Below are 12,592 nucleotides of genomic sequence, written 5' to 3'. Positions count from 1 at the left end.
CTCCTTTTTCTCTTCCCTTTCCCCTCCTCCCCCTTTGTCTCTTAGATTTATTTATTTAATGTATGTGAGTTCACTGTCACTGTCTTCAGACATACAAGAAGAGGAAATTGGGTCCCATTACAGATGGTTGTGAGCCACCATGTGGTTGCTGGGAATTGAACTTCAGGACCTCTGGAAGAGCAGTCAGTGCTCTTAACTGCTGAGCTATCTCTCCAATCCTAGCTCATACCTTTTTTATTTTTATTTTAGTTTTTCTTGTTCTTTTAAAATATTTTCTTTTTGAGATTTTGATTTTTTTTTTTTTAAATGTGCCTTGACTGTTTGGTCTCCACGTATGTATGTACACCATATACATGCCCACAGATTGTAAGAGGATGTTGTATCCCCTGGAACAGGATTTACAGTTGTGGCCTACCATGTGGATGCTGGCAGTTGAACTTGGGTCTTCTGCATGAGCAAGCGCTCCTCAGCACTGCACACTCTCTGGCCCTAGGTCTTTAGTTATTGAATGGTGTGAAGTTTATTAATTAGCAGGAAGCATACCCTTCAACTTCCTATGTCAGTCTTTGTGTATCAGAAAGTCACCGCCAGCAGTGTTTGCTGACTTGTGACAGCTCTCATCCAGTGTTCCACACTCTCTTTTTTGGGAACAGACGGATGCCCAAGAGCTGCAGAAATTTCTAAATTCAGGCATTTATACTAAGAAAAAGTACCTTGATAGTACCATTTTGTGATATGCCTGGAATTCAGAGTAGACACTAGATGGCAGTGATACCGTTTTGTGAATATTAAGATGATAGAGATGGAATCACTTTAGTGAATAAATACTATTATTGAAGTAATAATTTGAAAATTAATCATATGAAAAAACAACTTGGTGTCCTTTATTCATCTTTTTGGTTTTGGTCAGCAGCATGGAGTTTGACCAAAATTAGGCTCTTGCTAGATGTCTGATGACACATTTGGCTGTATTAGTCCCCAAGTCCTCTCCCCCAAGTGATATCAGAACTTGTAACAAACAGACAGCTAAATCTTCATGGCATTGTTTCTCCTTTACTACCTGTAAATACTTGCTGCCATCCTAAGGGAATTGTGAAAAGTAAAACTTGTCATCTTTTATTGAGGCTAGTACCCAGAAATTACACTTGTATTAATTTATTTTGATGGCTGAAAATCATTTACCTTTCATGCTATTTTGCTATTGAAGGTACTTGCGTTCTCTTTTTTAAGCCTTTGCTATTTCCCCATGGAGGGCCCCTGCTAACTCAGAATTTCCTTGAGTTGTGGCAATAGATGAAACAAGCTATTAAGATGTTACAAATAATTTGTTCTGTACACAGAAGCTAAATCTCCTGTTTTTTTTTTCCCATCTGAGCTGGCTTTGAGAATGTGCTTGTATACTTGTATATGGTATGTGTGTGTGTACATGCAGGCACACACATGCATAAATGTGTGTGGAAGTCAGAACAGATACTGAAGTGTACATGGTAAATATTGAAAACATTTAAATACTTAGACTGCACTTTGATTTGATTTGGGGTTAATACAAATGACATCAGTTTGTTCCTATCCATTCATATAACATATGACGTGTAATTTCTTTAAGGGCACAGTTAGAGAATGAAAAGAAGAAACGAGAAATAGCAGAAAAGGAAAAGGAAAGAATAGAACGTGAAAAGGAAGAGCTGATGGAACGTCTGAGGCAAATCGAAGAGCAGACAATGAAAGCCCAGAAAGGTAGAGCATTCGTTCATTCTTAAACAGTGAATTCAAGATTATTACTGTGATGTGTAAGGTATGCAGCTGCAAAACCATGCTCTCTGACACACAGACACGCCATGCTGCTTGTTTGCTTTTGACATATTTAGATGAACTTCATATTCTGCTTATAGCCAAGTGCTGCAATATATAGAAAGGACACTGTTTACATTGAGTAACTCTGGTATGCACCACATTGACAGAGCATTAGTGGAAAGAACAAAAGAAAACAAGTTATTTGAGTAAATTAAATTGTTCTTTCCCAAGCAGCAGAATCTTAGTGTGAACTTACTCTGTATGTAATACCCTTCCCTAACAACTAGTGGAATTAGCCATTCACTTTTATTGGGAATGGTAGTGTTATTTTAGGTTTGAGTATATCATTTTCCTGTGTGAAGGAGCTATTTTGTCAGAAGCAGTTGGAACCATTTTCTAGTGGGTATCCAGAAGAGGTGGTTACCTAAATGACTGTTTATCTACAGTTATTCCAGGAATATTGGAGATATATTTCAGTAGAAACTGTCATGGTTTGAGGGAATGAGGCACATTTTCACTATAGTTCAGGCTGGCTTCAAACTTTTTGATATTCCTGGCTCACCAATGCTAAGATAACTGGCATGTGCCATCTTACCAGGTATATGCATAAGGTTGGAGACAAGACTCCTTTGGTAAAATACTTCATGTGCAATCATGAAGCTCTGTATTTGATCACCAGAACTTACACTAAGGTTGGACGTGGTTGGCACTAGCTTGCAATCCAGTACTGGAAAAGCTGAGACATGTAGATTCCTGAAGTTGACTGGTCAGGCAGCTTCAACAGATCAGTCAGACCTAGTTCGTGAGAGACTACATCTCACAAAGGGAGGTAACAACTTTGGTAGATCCCTGGCCTCCATGCATGCGTATCCACTCCCCATCACACCCCCCCCATACACTCAAAGCACAATTTTTAAGTTGAGTTTTATTCTAACTAGCTAAAACCTGACCTCTCACATCACTTCAAAATGGAAAGGTTGTATGGCACTTGTTTATAGACCACAAAATGGAACAAAATGATTCTTGAATTCCAAATTTGATGCTGTTTATTCTGCTTTAGGTACCTTCTTTGCAGACATAGGATCTACATGGCACTAAAACCTGTGCGGATGATAGAAATCCATGTAGAACACTGATAGTGATATGCATAGTGTGTGCTAAGGACCACATGACCCATATAAGCTGCACCCTTCAGGAACACTAGGAGGAAGTTTGAGTTGGGGGGTGTAGAACATAGCTCGCAGAGCTCACTGTCAGATGCTGCTTACATGTGCGAGGCTCTCAGGACCACACACATGACCTCCTGCCTTACACTGAAGGATGCTTAAAGAAGTAAAATTTTCATAGTAAAGGTTAAGTTTATATAACTGTTTTGAGGGAATAGCTACTTACTAAATCTTTCAATCTCATTTATTTAGGATGTATAGTAAAAGTATTAATGGTTTACATACAAAACTCTCAAAGAAGTACTGAAGACTATAAGGGAGATAGAGCGTAAAGAATATAGAGCATCTTTATCAAGACAATTGCCAATCAGTCATCTTAAGGCAAAGGACATCCAGTGTATTTGTTGTTTTTCTAATAAAGCTTTCCCAGGCTGTCCTAAAACCTACATGGTTGTCTTGTAATTTGTCCTAAATTTTTAATCAAGTGTAGTAACTGACCATATTTCATGATATTTAAATTAATCTGTAATGTTTTTGAGGAAAAACTTATATTTTGTTGTCATATTCTTTTAATTTTTATTGACATTGTTATTACAAATGACTCATTAAATAGAACAAAAAGAAATCAGTTGTTCTGGACCATACAGAATATATGTTGGGGATTCCTGAAAGATGCTGTTAGCAGACCTACCATCCATTTGTTGTTTTAGTAAATATTAAAGTGAGTTGGACTTCCATAAGACAGACTAAGGACCTGTGGTCTAGTGGTTTGACTAATTCTGGGCACATAAGGACCACTGGCAACATGATACTGGATATAGATAAGGTCTTTGCTTCGATGCAGCGTACACTTCATTGATGGCAGAAGGAGTAATCATTGTATGTAGTTTGAACTTGTGTGGAGGGGCTGTCAGCGTGATACTGTGGTGAATATTAGATCATACTGGTTACAGTTAGGAGCAGAGCTTAATTCTGTCAGGCGGATGACTGTGATGCTGAGTGAATCAGTTCTGCATCTTAGGTTCCTAAATTCTGGAATGGAAATAAGCTATTTTTTTTTATTTTAAAAAGGATTGTTTTTAATTAGTTTTATTTTCTGAGAACCTAAGGTACTGTCTTAGTGAAGTACCGGTACAGAGGTCTGTATACACCTGTTGGGAGTAAGCGGCAGTAGTTTGTCGCAGGGAAGTTTATTCCTAAAATGATATAAACTGTACAGACTTATCTTTGGGGCTTGTTAGAACAAGATAAGGAGCAATACTGGCATTCTTACTCCCAGACATTTATAATTTTGTCATCCTAATTCTTGAGCTCTTAAATTTAGTCGAATTTTTTCTGATAGCTTTGTTGAAATATAATATACAGTAAAATTACCCACTTAAACCACACAGTTTAACGGTATTTAATATGTTCATTCAGAGTGAGATGCCATCACTCCAGTGAATTTTCGAAATCTGTTACCTCTAAGAAATCCCATACCCACTAATTAAGCAGTTAGTCACCTACTATCTCAGTAATCCCTCACAGCCGTGGACAGCTGTTAATCTGTTCACTGCCACACACTTGCCTTTTCTGGACACAGGACCGGATTCCCTTACTTAGCTTGCTATTTTCAAAGTGCATCTCTGTTGTAACATATATTAACATTTTATTCTTTTTAAATGGATGAACGATATTTTAATTTTATTTTTTAATTCATCAATTGTTGCGCATTTGCATTGTTTCTACAGTTTCACTGTATTGTGTATAAGTTAAAAATGAACACATACAGATTTCTTTTTACATTTTCATATTGCTGGCCACATTGACTTTTTTTTGAGGAATTGCCCAATTGGTTTGAAAGTGGCTCTCTGTTCCTGTAACAGTGTGTGAGCTCTCTGTCTTCAGCAGGATGGGTTAGTGCCTGCCTCTTGGTTATCATCTTCCTAAGTGATTTACAGTGCTGTGTGAGGGTTTTGACTTGGATACCTCTGCCTAATGATGTTGAACATGTTTTCATGTGCTTACTGAACATTTCTACATTCTGGGAGCGACAGTGTTCATGTTTTCTCCCCACTGGTCAATGTGATTTCTTGTTGTTCTAAGGGTTCTTACATGGACATGTCTGGGATACAAATTATTTATCAAATACTTGATTTACAAATATTTTCTCCCAAGGAAATGGTAGCCTGGATGATGAATAGGGCTTTTCTGTTAGCTTCAAGTACTGTCATTTGACGAGAGTGATTCCTCTCTCTAGTTCTTAAGCTTCTTACAATTTCCTCACGTTTCCTAGTGTCTCATTTATGTGTACATTTGGGGAATTGGCAAATATATTGAGGTAAATAGCACACAGATTTGAGGAGACCTTTCTCCATGTTTGTCCCTGTTCAGTAACTTTCCTCCTAGTCCTGACTGTTTCTTCAACCCAGGCTCTACATCTTTGTCTTTCTGATCCAGTAGAACAGTAATCCCAGGCTGCTGTGCCGCCTTGCCATTATTCCACTTTTGGGGAAAGCAGACACCTTTTTGTCAGAATAAGTACACAGAACACATGAAAATGTATTCTTATTTGTCACACTACGAGCGAGGCCTCTGACATACTTCCTGGGGTATTTTGTTTTAAGAGGAGATATATTGCATATTCTCCAGGCTGGCCTTGAACTCCTGGAGTCAACTGATCATTTTGCTTTCCCCTTCCAAGGTACCCAGGACTACAGGTGCATACCATTGTGCCTAGCAGTGTGTGTGTGTGTGTGTGTGTGTGTGTGTGTGTGTCTGCCCTACTGCTCCAATTACTGTATCAGAACTCCCCCCATATACTATTCATAGAAACCTTCACTTTTATGATAACCTATAACCAAATCATTGCTTAGCTGTACTTTAGAAATTTAAATTTTTTTCAGTCAATAATACAGAACCACAGTGTTCTATGGTTTCTAAAAATTGTTATTATTGTTATAACTGTTATTCATTTTTTTCTTCTAAGATCATGTGCTTTCCTCTGAAAATTAATACAGTTGTTGATAAACCATTGCTTTAGAAAAGAGAAAGAAAAACTTTCTGTTTTTGGCTATATTGTCTATTAAGGCATGCAGGGTTTTGTTTTGTTTTTAATGCTGTTACTGCAGTATTACAGCGTCTAAACATGGTTCTGGGTTAAGAAATTATTTGGCTTGCAAAATCATGTAGTGCTGGGTTTCAAATATGAGTAAGAAGGAGACGCTTCCTCTAGTTTTATAAGCATGAATTTACATTAACTTTCCCTATTGACTTCCAGTTACACACTATAACCAGTCAGACCAGTCTGATGTGAAGAAGACCAGTCTGGACAGAAGCAGTTTGTCTTCGTGACTTCAGTCTTTGTCTTGAAAGAGTTTATTTTAAATAAGCCTTGTCATAGTCTTTGCCTTCTTGCCCTACCCCTAAGATGGAAAGTTACAGATTTTTTTGTGAGTCAGATAGGAGAAAAGTTGGTATTATTTATCTTTCTTATCAAATCCATCACCAGTCTTGTCTCATTACAGTCTATTTCAGTAACTAGGTTAGACATTTACACAGCCCGCGTCTCACCCAAGTCAGCTGTGTGTGAAAGCAGTCATATTTAACTTCTGAGTCAGCATCTTGGTGATGTCTCAATAAATTAGCATTGGGTTTGGTCCATGGGCCAAAGTTTGTTAACCATTGTTCTAGTGCACTGGTTAAAAACAGCTTTTCCACTTAAGGTTATATGACTACCGAACTCTATTTTCGTAAATGAATTTAAAATAATACCCATTTTAACATATTATTTTATTTTTATGAATAAGGCAGTTTTTAACCCAGCATCCTTTGTTCTAATGCTTCTTGTTGGCAGCTGCCACCTGTCCAGCGATCCTGTCCAAATCGCCCTGTCCCTGTGGTGTTAGCATTCGGCCCCCATATTGATCCCTTTCTACCATTTTCAGCCCCTCCAAGGCTTGGAGGGCCCGGTGAGCCACACTCTTAGAGCCTCTGCTGAAGTGGCTGAGTCTGACACGGTTTCTCTGCCATCCTCTGTAGATCTTGGTTATGGAGCCAACCCTGCACCACCACGAGGTGCAGGTGCAGGTGCTGCACTGTGGAATCGGCTCCTGTGTAGGACCAGCGCTGTCACATGGACAAGCTCTGTATGTTTGGCCAGCTTGCCTGTGTCTACCCACTCGGGGACTTTGAGTTTCCCAGACTTTCTGAGGAAGGCTGCCAGAGCTTTGACGAACTCCTGCTGTTTTGTGTCTTTTACAGTAACCCCAGGCATCCCTTCACTGCCCACCCAATCCTCTGGGCTCCCGGGATTGAGGTGATCAGACATGTACATACAGGCCTGCTGCTCTCGTGAGGCTGCAGCTCCAGGGCATAAAGCAACCCCTCTCTGAGTTTCCCTTCCTGCTATCCCCAGCTACAGCTCTTGGGGCCAGATAGCCCACCCCGTGCACAGCCACGGCCCAGAACCCTCGCTTCATTTTAACATTCTAAACGATAGCTTTTTTTGTTACAGATTTAAGAATTACACAAAAACCTATCAAATATACCTCTTTTATAAAATTGATACTACAGAAAGCTGATAGAAAATTAACTGACTCAGAAGTTAAATACGACTGCTTTCACACACAGCCGACTTGGGTGAGACTCAGGCTGTGTAAATGTCTAACCTAGTTACTGAAATAGACCGTGAGTCAAGACTGGTGATGGATTTGATAAAAAAGATCAATAGGGAGTGTTTGTTAAAAATTTAACGTGTATTCTAAACTTCTAAGAACTTTGTTATGAATTTTCTTTTTTAACTGTGACAAACATAAAAAATAGTATGCTGCTGATTTTGAAGAGTATGGTTTAAGGATGTCGAGAGTTGACTGTAACCCTTTTCAGCCTGCAGAGCGAAACCTCTGCCTGGTAAGCAGTAACTCCTCAGCCCCGTTTCCCATCCCCTAGCATATACCTTCTCTGTCTGGGATCTTGAGTGTTCTAGATAGTGAGTAGAATCAGGGCGTGGTTTTGTGTAGCTGGGAAAGGCTGCCAGAGCTTTAGCATAATACCTGCAGTACTCATACATACTGGAACATACCTCAAAATTTCCTGGTTTTGAGGCTGAGCGTGTGTTGATAGGCATGTATGCGCTAAGATCATGGGTATACATTACATGTTTCTCTGGAACCCTGCTTTCAGTTCTTGACTCGTTTGTTTAGGTGAGTAGTGGGGCCCTGAGCTTGGTGAGCTATAACAGCCAAGGAGGATGAAGGAAGTTTATTCCTCCGTTAACTTGATCAAGTTTTGAATGAAAATTCAAAATAAATCACCATATAATTAAGCTGTGGTATATTGTGTACTTCTGTCATTTGTAGCCAGATAGCTATGTTGAATTTGTATGCTATTTTATCAAAAACTTAAAGCTTAACTAATCATTCTTACTCTAATCCTCAAAGTCTCCCAACTCTCTTAACTGAAATTATTTATGCTAGTTTTGATGAAGACCAGTAAAATTAAGAGTGTTAAAGTGAGATCTTGTTGCTGCAGTTCACTTTCACATCTCTCTAAAGGGTACAGCACGGGGAGAGAGAGAGCCAGTCTCCTAGGACTCTCTTCTCTCTTCTCGCACAGAATTCTAAGACTTTTCCAAAATAATGCTTAAATTCAGTGTTTCAAAGTCATCTGGGTTTTTTTTTTTCCGTAATGGTTTTGCTAGTGATATTTTCCTTTCTTATTCAATTTACTGGGATAAGAAAGAAACTTATGTCTGATACATGAAAAGATTACAATGTTAGTCACCTCATTATGTCTTAAGTCACATAAGAGCTTTTGTGTCTAGTTGTTTTTGCAGATTTAATATTAAACAGCCAATCAAGCTTGCTGATGACTTATCAAAAATAAAAAATAAAGATCTTGGATCCCCCCCCCCCCAGTCTGACATATTTTGAACTTACAACACACTTGATGCAGTGGATCTCAGTCGTAGCGTAGACACACTGAAGGTACTGAAGGTTCTTTTCAGGTTCTGGAGGTATGAAACAAATGAATCTCATGGTAGACTGAGCTTTAGCTCCAAATTCTTCCACTACATACATTAAATATTGAAACAATCCAAAACACTTTGAATCCCCATGCATTTCAGATGAGGGTTACTCTGCCTGTACTTAGTGTAGGTAAGTACGACTCAATGTATTTTGTCCTGGTGCTAAGGATTGAACCTTGGAGCATCTTTTGTACTAGAAAAGGCTTGTACCACTAAGCTAGCATCATTGGTCTTAAAATGCATTAATTTATAGATTTCTACTGAGATAAACATCTCAGTCTTACTTTTTGGACAGTTTTAGGGATTGCATCCTGGGCCTTGTACACCTAGGCTTGCTCTTTTGAACTAGTTCCTAACTTTGCTAGTTTTTTCAGGTCAAAACTTAAAGTTAGAGACCTAGAAAATTAAGTATGTGCTTCTAGTCTTTTGACACAACTTGAACCATAAGGGCTTTCATGTCCTTGCAGTTTTGAACTACATAATTTGTAAAAATTATTACTGTTTACAAGGTTAAATTAAGTATTTGTATGTTTAGTCACATGATCTTTAAAAACTACACCTTTTGGTATCTTGCTGCAATGAGGATAATTGAAATTAACCCATGTTTGTGGGCTGGGTGAAACATTTAACAGAACTAGAAGAACAGACGCGCAAAGCTCTGGAACTGGAGCAGGAGCGCCAGCGAGCGAAAGAGGAGGCAGAACGGTTAGACAGGGAGCGCCGGGCTGCAGAAGAGGCCAAGTCTGCAATAGCCAAGCAAGCTGCTGACCAGATGAAGAATCAGGAGCAGCTGGTAAGGCCTTGTTCATTCTCAGAAAAGCAAAGCTTGAGGAAATACATGGCATGACCACAAACCAATACCTTCTCAAGAGCATGCCACAGAGATAGTAACAAAGTGACAGAAATTGGACATTTTATTTCTGCCAGAAAAATTTAAAAAACAGAACCAAAAACCAAACAGGATAAAGGGGTCCATGTGTTTGTATTTTCTAGTTCCTTTTTCTTTTTAATGAAAATTAATTTTCTTTTATATAATATATTCTGTTTGTGGTTTCCTCTTAAATGGAGCCTATGACCCACAAAAGATTTGCATTCATTTGGACTACTGCTTCTCAATTTTTCTAAAGCTATAATCCTTTAATACAGTTCCTCATGTTGTGGTGATCCCAAGCCATAACATTATTTTAGTTGCTACTTTGCAACTGTAAGTTTGCTACTGTTGTGTATTGTAATGTGTATATCTGTTTTCAAATGGTCTTAGGTAACTTTGTGAAAGGGTTGTTCAATCCTCAAAAGGGTCATAACCCACAGGTTGAGGACCTCTACAGAGGGCCACATGATATCTTGTGCTTTAGATAAATCAACACAGCACATTTGGTTTCTGTATGACGGTATAAGCCATAGTTAGTTGGAGGGTTTTTTTACTATTTTTTTTTTTTTTTTGCTATTAGCCTGGGCTGGCTATGAACTCTTGATCCTTCTACCCCCACCTCCTAAATACCAAGCGAGCTTGGATTCCAGGTGTGTCCTCGCACACCTGTCAGTTACTCGTTGAGCTTTTTGGTTCTTTCTCTTTGAAATAGACTGCCAAGTAATGAGATTGCGGACAGTGCCCTCAGCACTGCAGAACATTATGTAATTATTTGTTTAATGATAAAGGTTTAAAACACAACTCTTAGACAGTAAGTTCTTAGTGCTGAAACATTAGTCATTGCTTACCTATAAAATAAACATATTTTAACCTGACCTCATATTACCTCTTTATCTCAGGTACCTACTACAAACTACTTAAGACCTTCAGGAAATACTGCCTTTTTTAAAAAATGAGAACTTAAAACAGCTCAAACTTAAGGTTTTTGACTAAAAAGCATAAAAGAATATTAAAAATATTATTGTCTCTAGTATTGATAGTATATAAACACTTTAATTTTAGGCAGCAGAACTTGCCGAATTCACTGCCAAGATCGCACTTTTAGAAGAAGCCAAGAAGAAAAAGGAAGAGGAAGCTACTGAGTGGCAGCACAAAGTAAGCACTGTCTGCTGTGTGCTGCTTTTCCTGAATAGCTGCTCTGTTAGCGAGCGAGCCAGCAGTCCGCTTACTGCTTCATACAGGGCTGTGAGATCAGCATATGCCCAGGCCCTGGGGAATGCGTAAGTGCTGGTCAGTTCCCGTGGGAGCCAGACACTTGTCTGGGAAATTCATAAGTATTTATGCTGGGTCTTGAGGAATAAGCTAGTTTTTGGGGAATCAGATGAAAGGCTGAAATGTTGATAGTTGTTCCAGATAGACAGATTGAATGAGTATAAGAAGTAGGAGTGTGTGAGTGTCAGGTTTGAGGACAGTCAGTAAACAGCTAACAACCAAGTATAAGATCAAAACGTAGATATGGCAACGAGTTAGACAATAGAAGATTGGTTATAGGGGAGGTTATTAACTGGTCTACTGATGCAGATGGTGGAATGTGTGTGTAAACATGAGTGAAGGTTTCAGAACACAGTTAGTACAATTAAATACGATTTTCATTAAAAAAACAACAACAAAAACTTACCAACGTGAAGTATGGATTTGGGGTGTGGGATGTTTACATATCTGAAGGATGTAGCATGAAAATAAGACTGGAAAGAGTTAAACACTCTGTGATAGACTGAACAGTCACAATAGCCAGTTACAGGAGGCGAGATTGAGGTAGAAATTGTAGTTTTGCTACTAGTAAAATTTTGTTTTTTGTTCGCATGCTTTAATTATACCTGGACATTGTGGCATTTTCATACATGCCTATCATATATGGTCTGACCGGCTATTCCCACTCACTCTATCTTCCCACTTAGTGTGTCCTCTTCTGCTTTTCCTGGAACAGTGAGTCTGTTAGGGTGAACTCTTACTTACAGGAGCAAAGACAGCTTGCTGGTGGCCATACTCCTCGGGAAAGTGTCTGTCTCAACAAGCAGGTTGAGGTCCCTAGCAACCTTTAATTGCCTACAGATCTTAAGGGAACAGTGGATACTGTTAGCATTTCCAATAGAATTCACAAGTGCAAAATCAAGCTTGTAGTTAGAGGGGTGGGACAGAAAAGAAAATGACTTTAATTCGGTAACATCAACTTGTTCCTACAGTTATAATTTTTATACCCAAGAAAGGTACATGAGATATGTGGTGGCTTTTCTACAATAAAATATTCTTATTGTATAAAATGGTTTTGTTCTACTCTTAAATTTTTTTATAGAGGGGCCAGAGAGATGGCTTCCTGGTTAAGAGCATTGGCAGCTCTTCTAGAGGACTGGGTTTAACCCATGGCACCCACACAGCAGCTCACAACTGTCTAACTCCAGAGGCTCCTCCACCCTCACACACATATAGGCAAAACACCAATTCACATGACATAAAAATAAATCCTAAAAAAAAAATTGCCTTGTAAAAGTTTAATTTTGGGGACATTTTATATTACATGTGTATATATGTAAAGTGTGTGTGTATGCATATACATACGTGTGTGTGTGTGTGTGTGTGTGTAAAATGGTTAGTCTCCCTGTTATATTGCTTTTGTTGTGAGAATTTTATAGACCTGGCTTAAAGGAAGCTTTATGAACTTAGAGACACAAACCTTAAAAATACCACAGCTACAAG

General features: G+C 38.7%; 1 protein-coding gene and 1 pseudogene across 2 annotated transcripts in view; one reads left to right on the top strand and one right to left on the bottom strand.

Annotated features, from left to right (window-relative positions):
• Nucleotides 1-12,592, top strand: part of Rdx (radixin) — a 51,822-nt gene that overhangs the window by 21,981 nt on the left and 17,249 nt on the right. For both annotated transcript variants that reach the window (XM_028780217.1, XM_028780215.1), the window contains exons 10-12: nt 1,607-1,737; nt 9,600-9,760; nt 10,901-10,993. In XM_028780217.1, the coding sequence (XP_028636050.1) occupies nt 1,607-1,737; nt 9,600-9,760; nt 10,901-10,993 (385 nt within the window). The remainder of the gene's footprint in view (nt 1-1,606; nt 1,738-9,599; nt 9,761-10,900; nt 10,994-12,592) is intronic.
• On the bottom strand, nt 6,776-7,215 carry LOC114631828 (annotated as a pseudogene).

Source organism: Grammomys surdaster, unplaced genomic scaffold (assembly GCF_004785775.1).
Source record: "Grammomys surdaster isolate TR1022 unplaced genomic scaffold, NIH_TR_1.0 365, whole genome shotgun sequence".
NCBI classification, from domain to species: Eukaryota; Metazoa; Chordata; class Mammalia; order Rodentia; family Muridae; genus Grammomys; species Grammomys surdaster.
The sequence above is the reverse complement of the archived record's forward strand: the minus strand, read 5'-3'. Positions and strand labels throughout refer to the sequence as shown.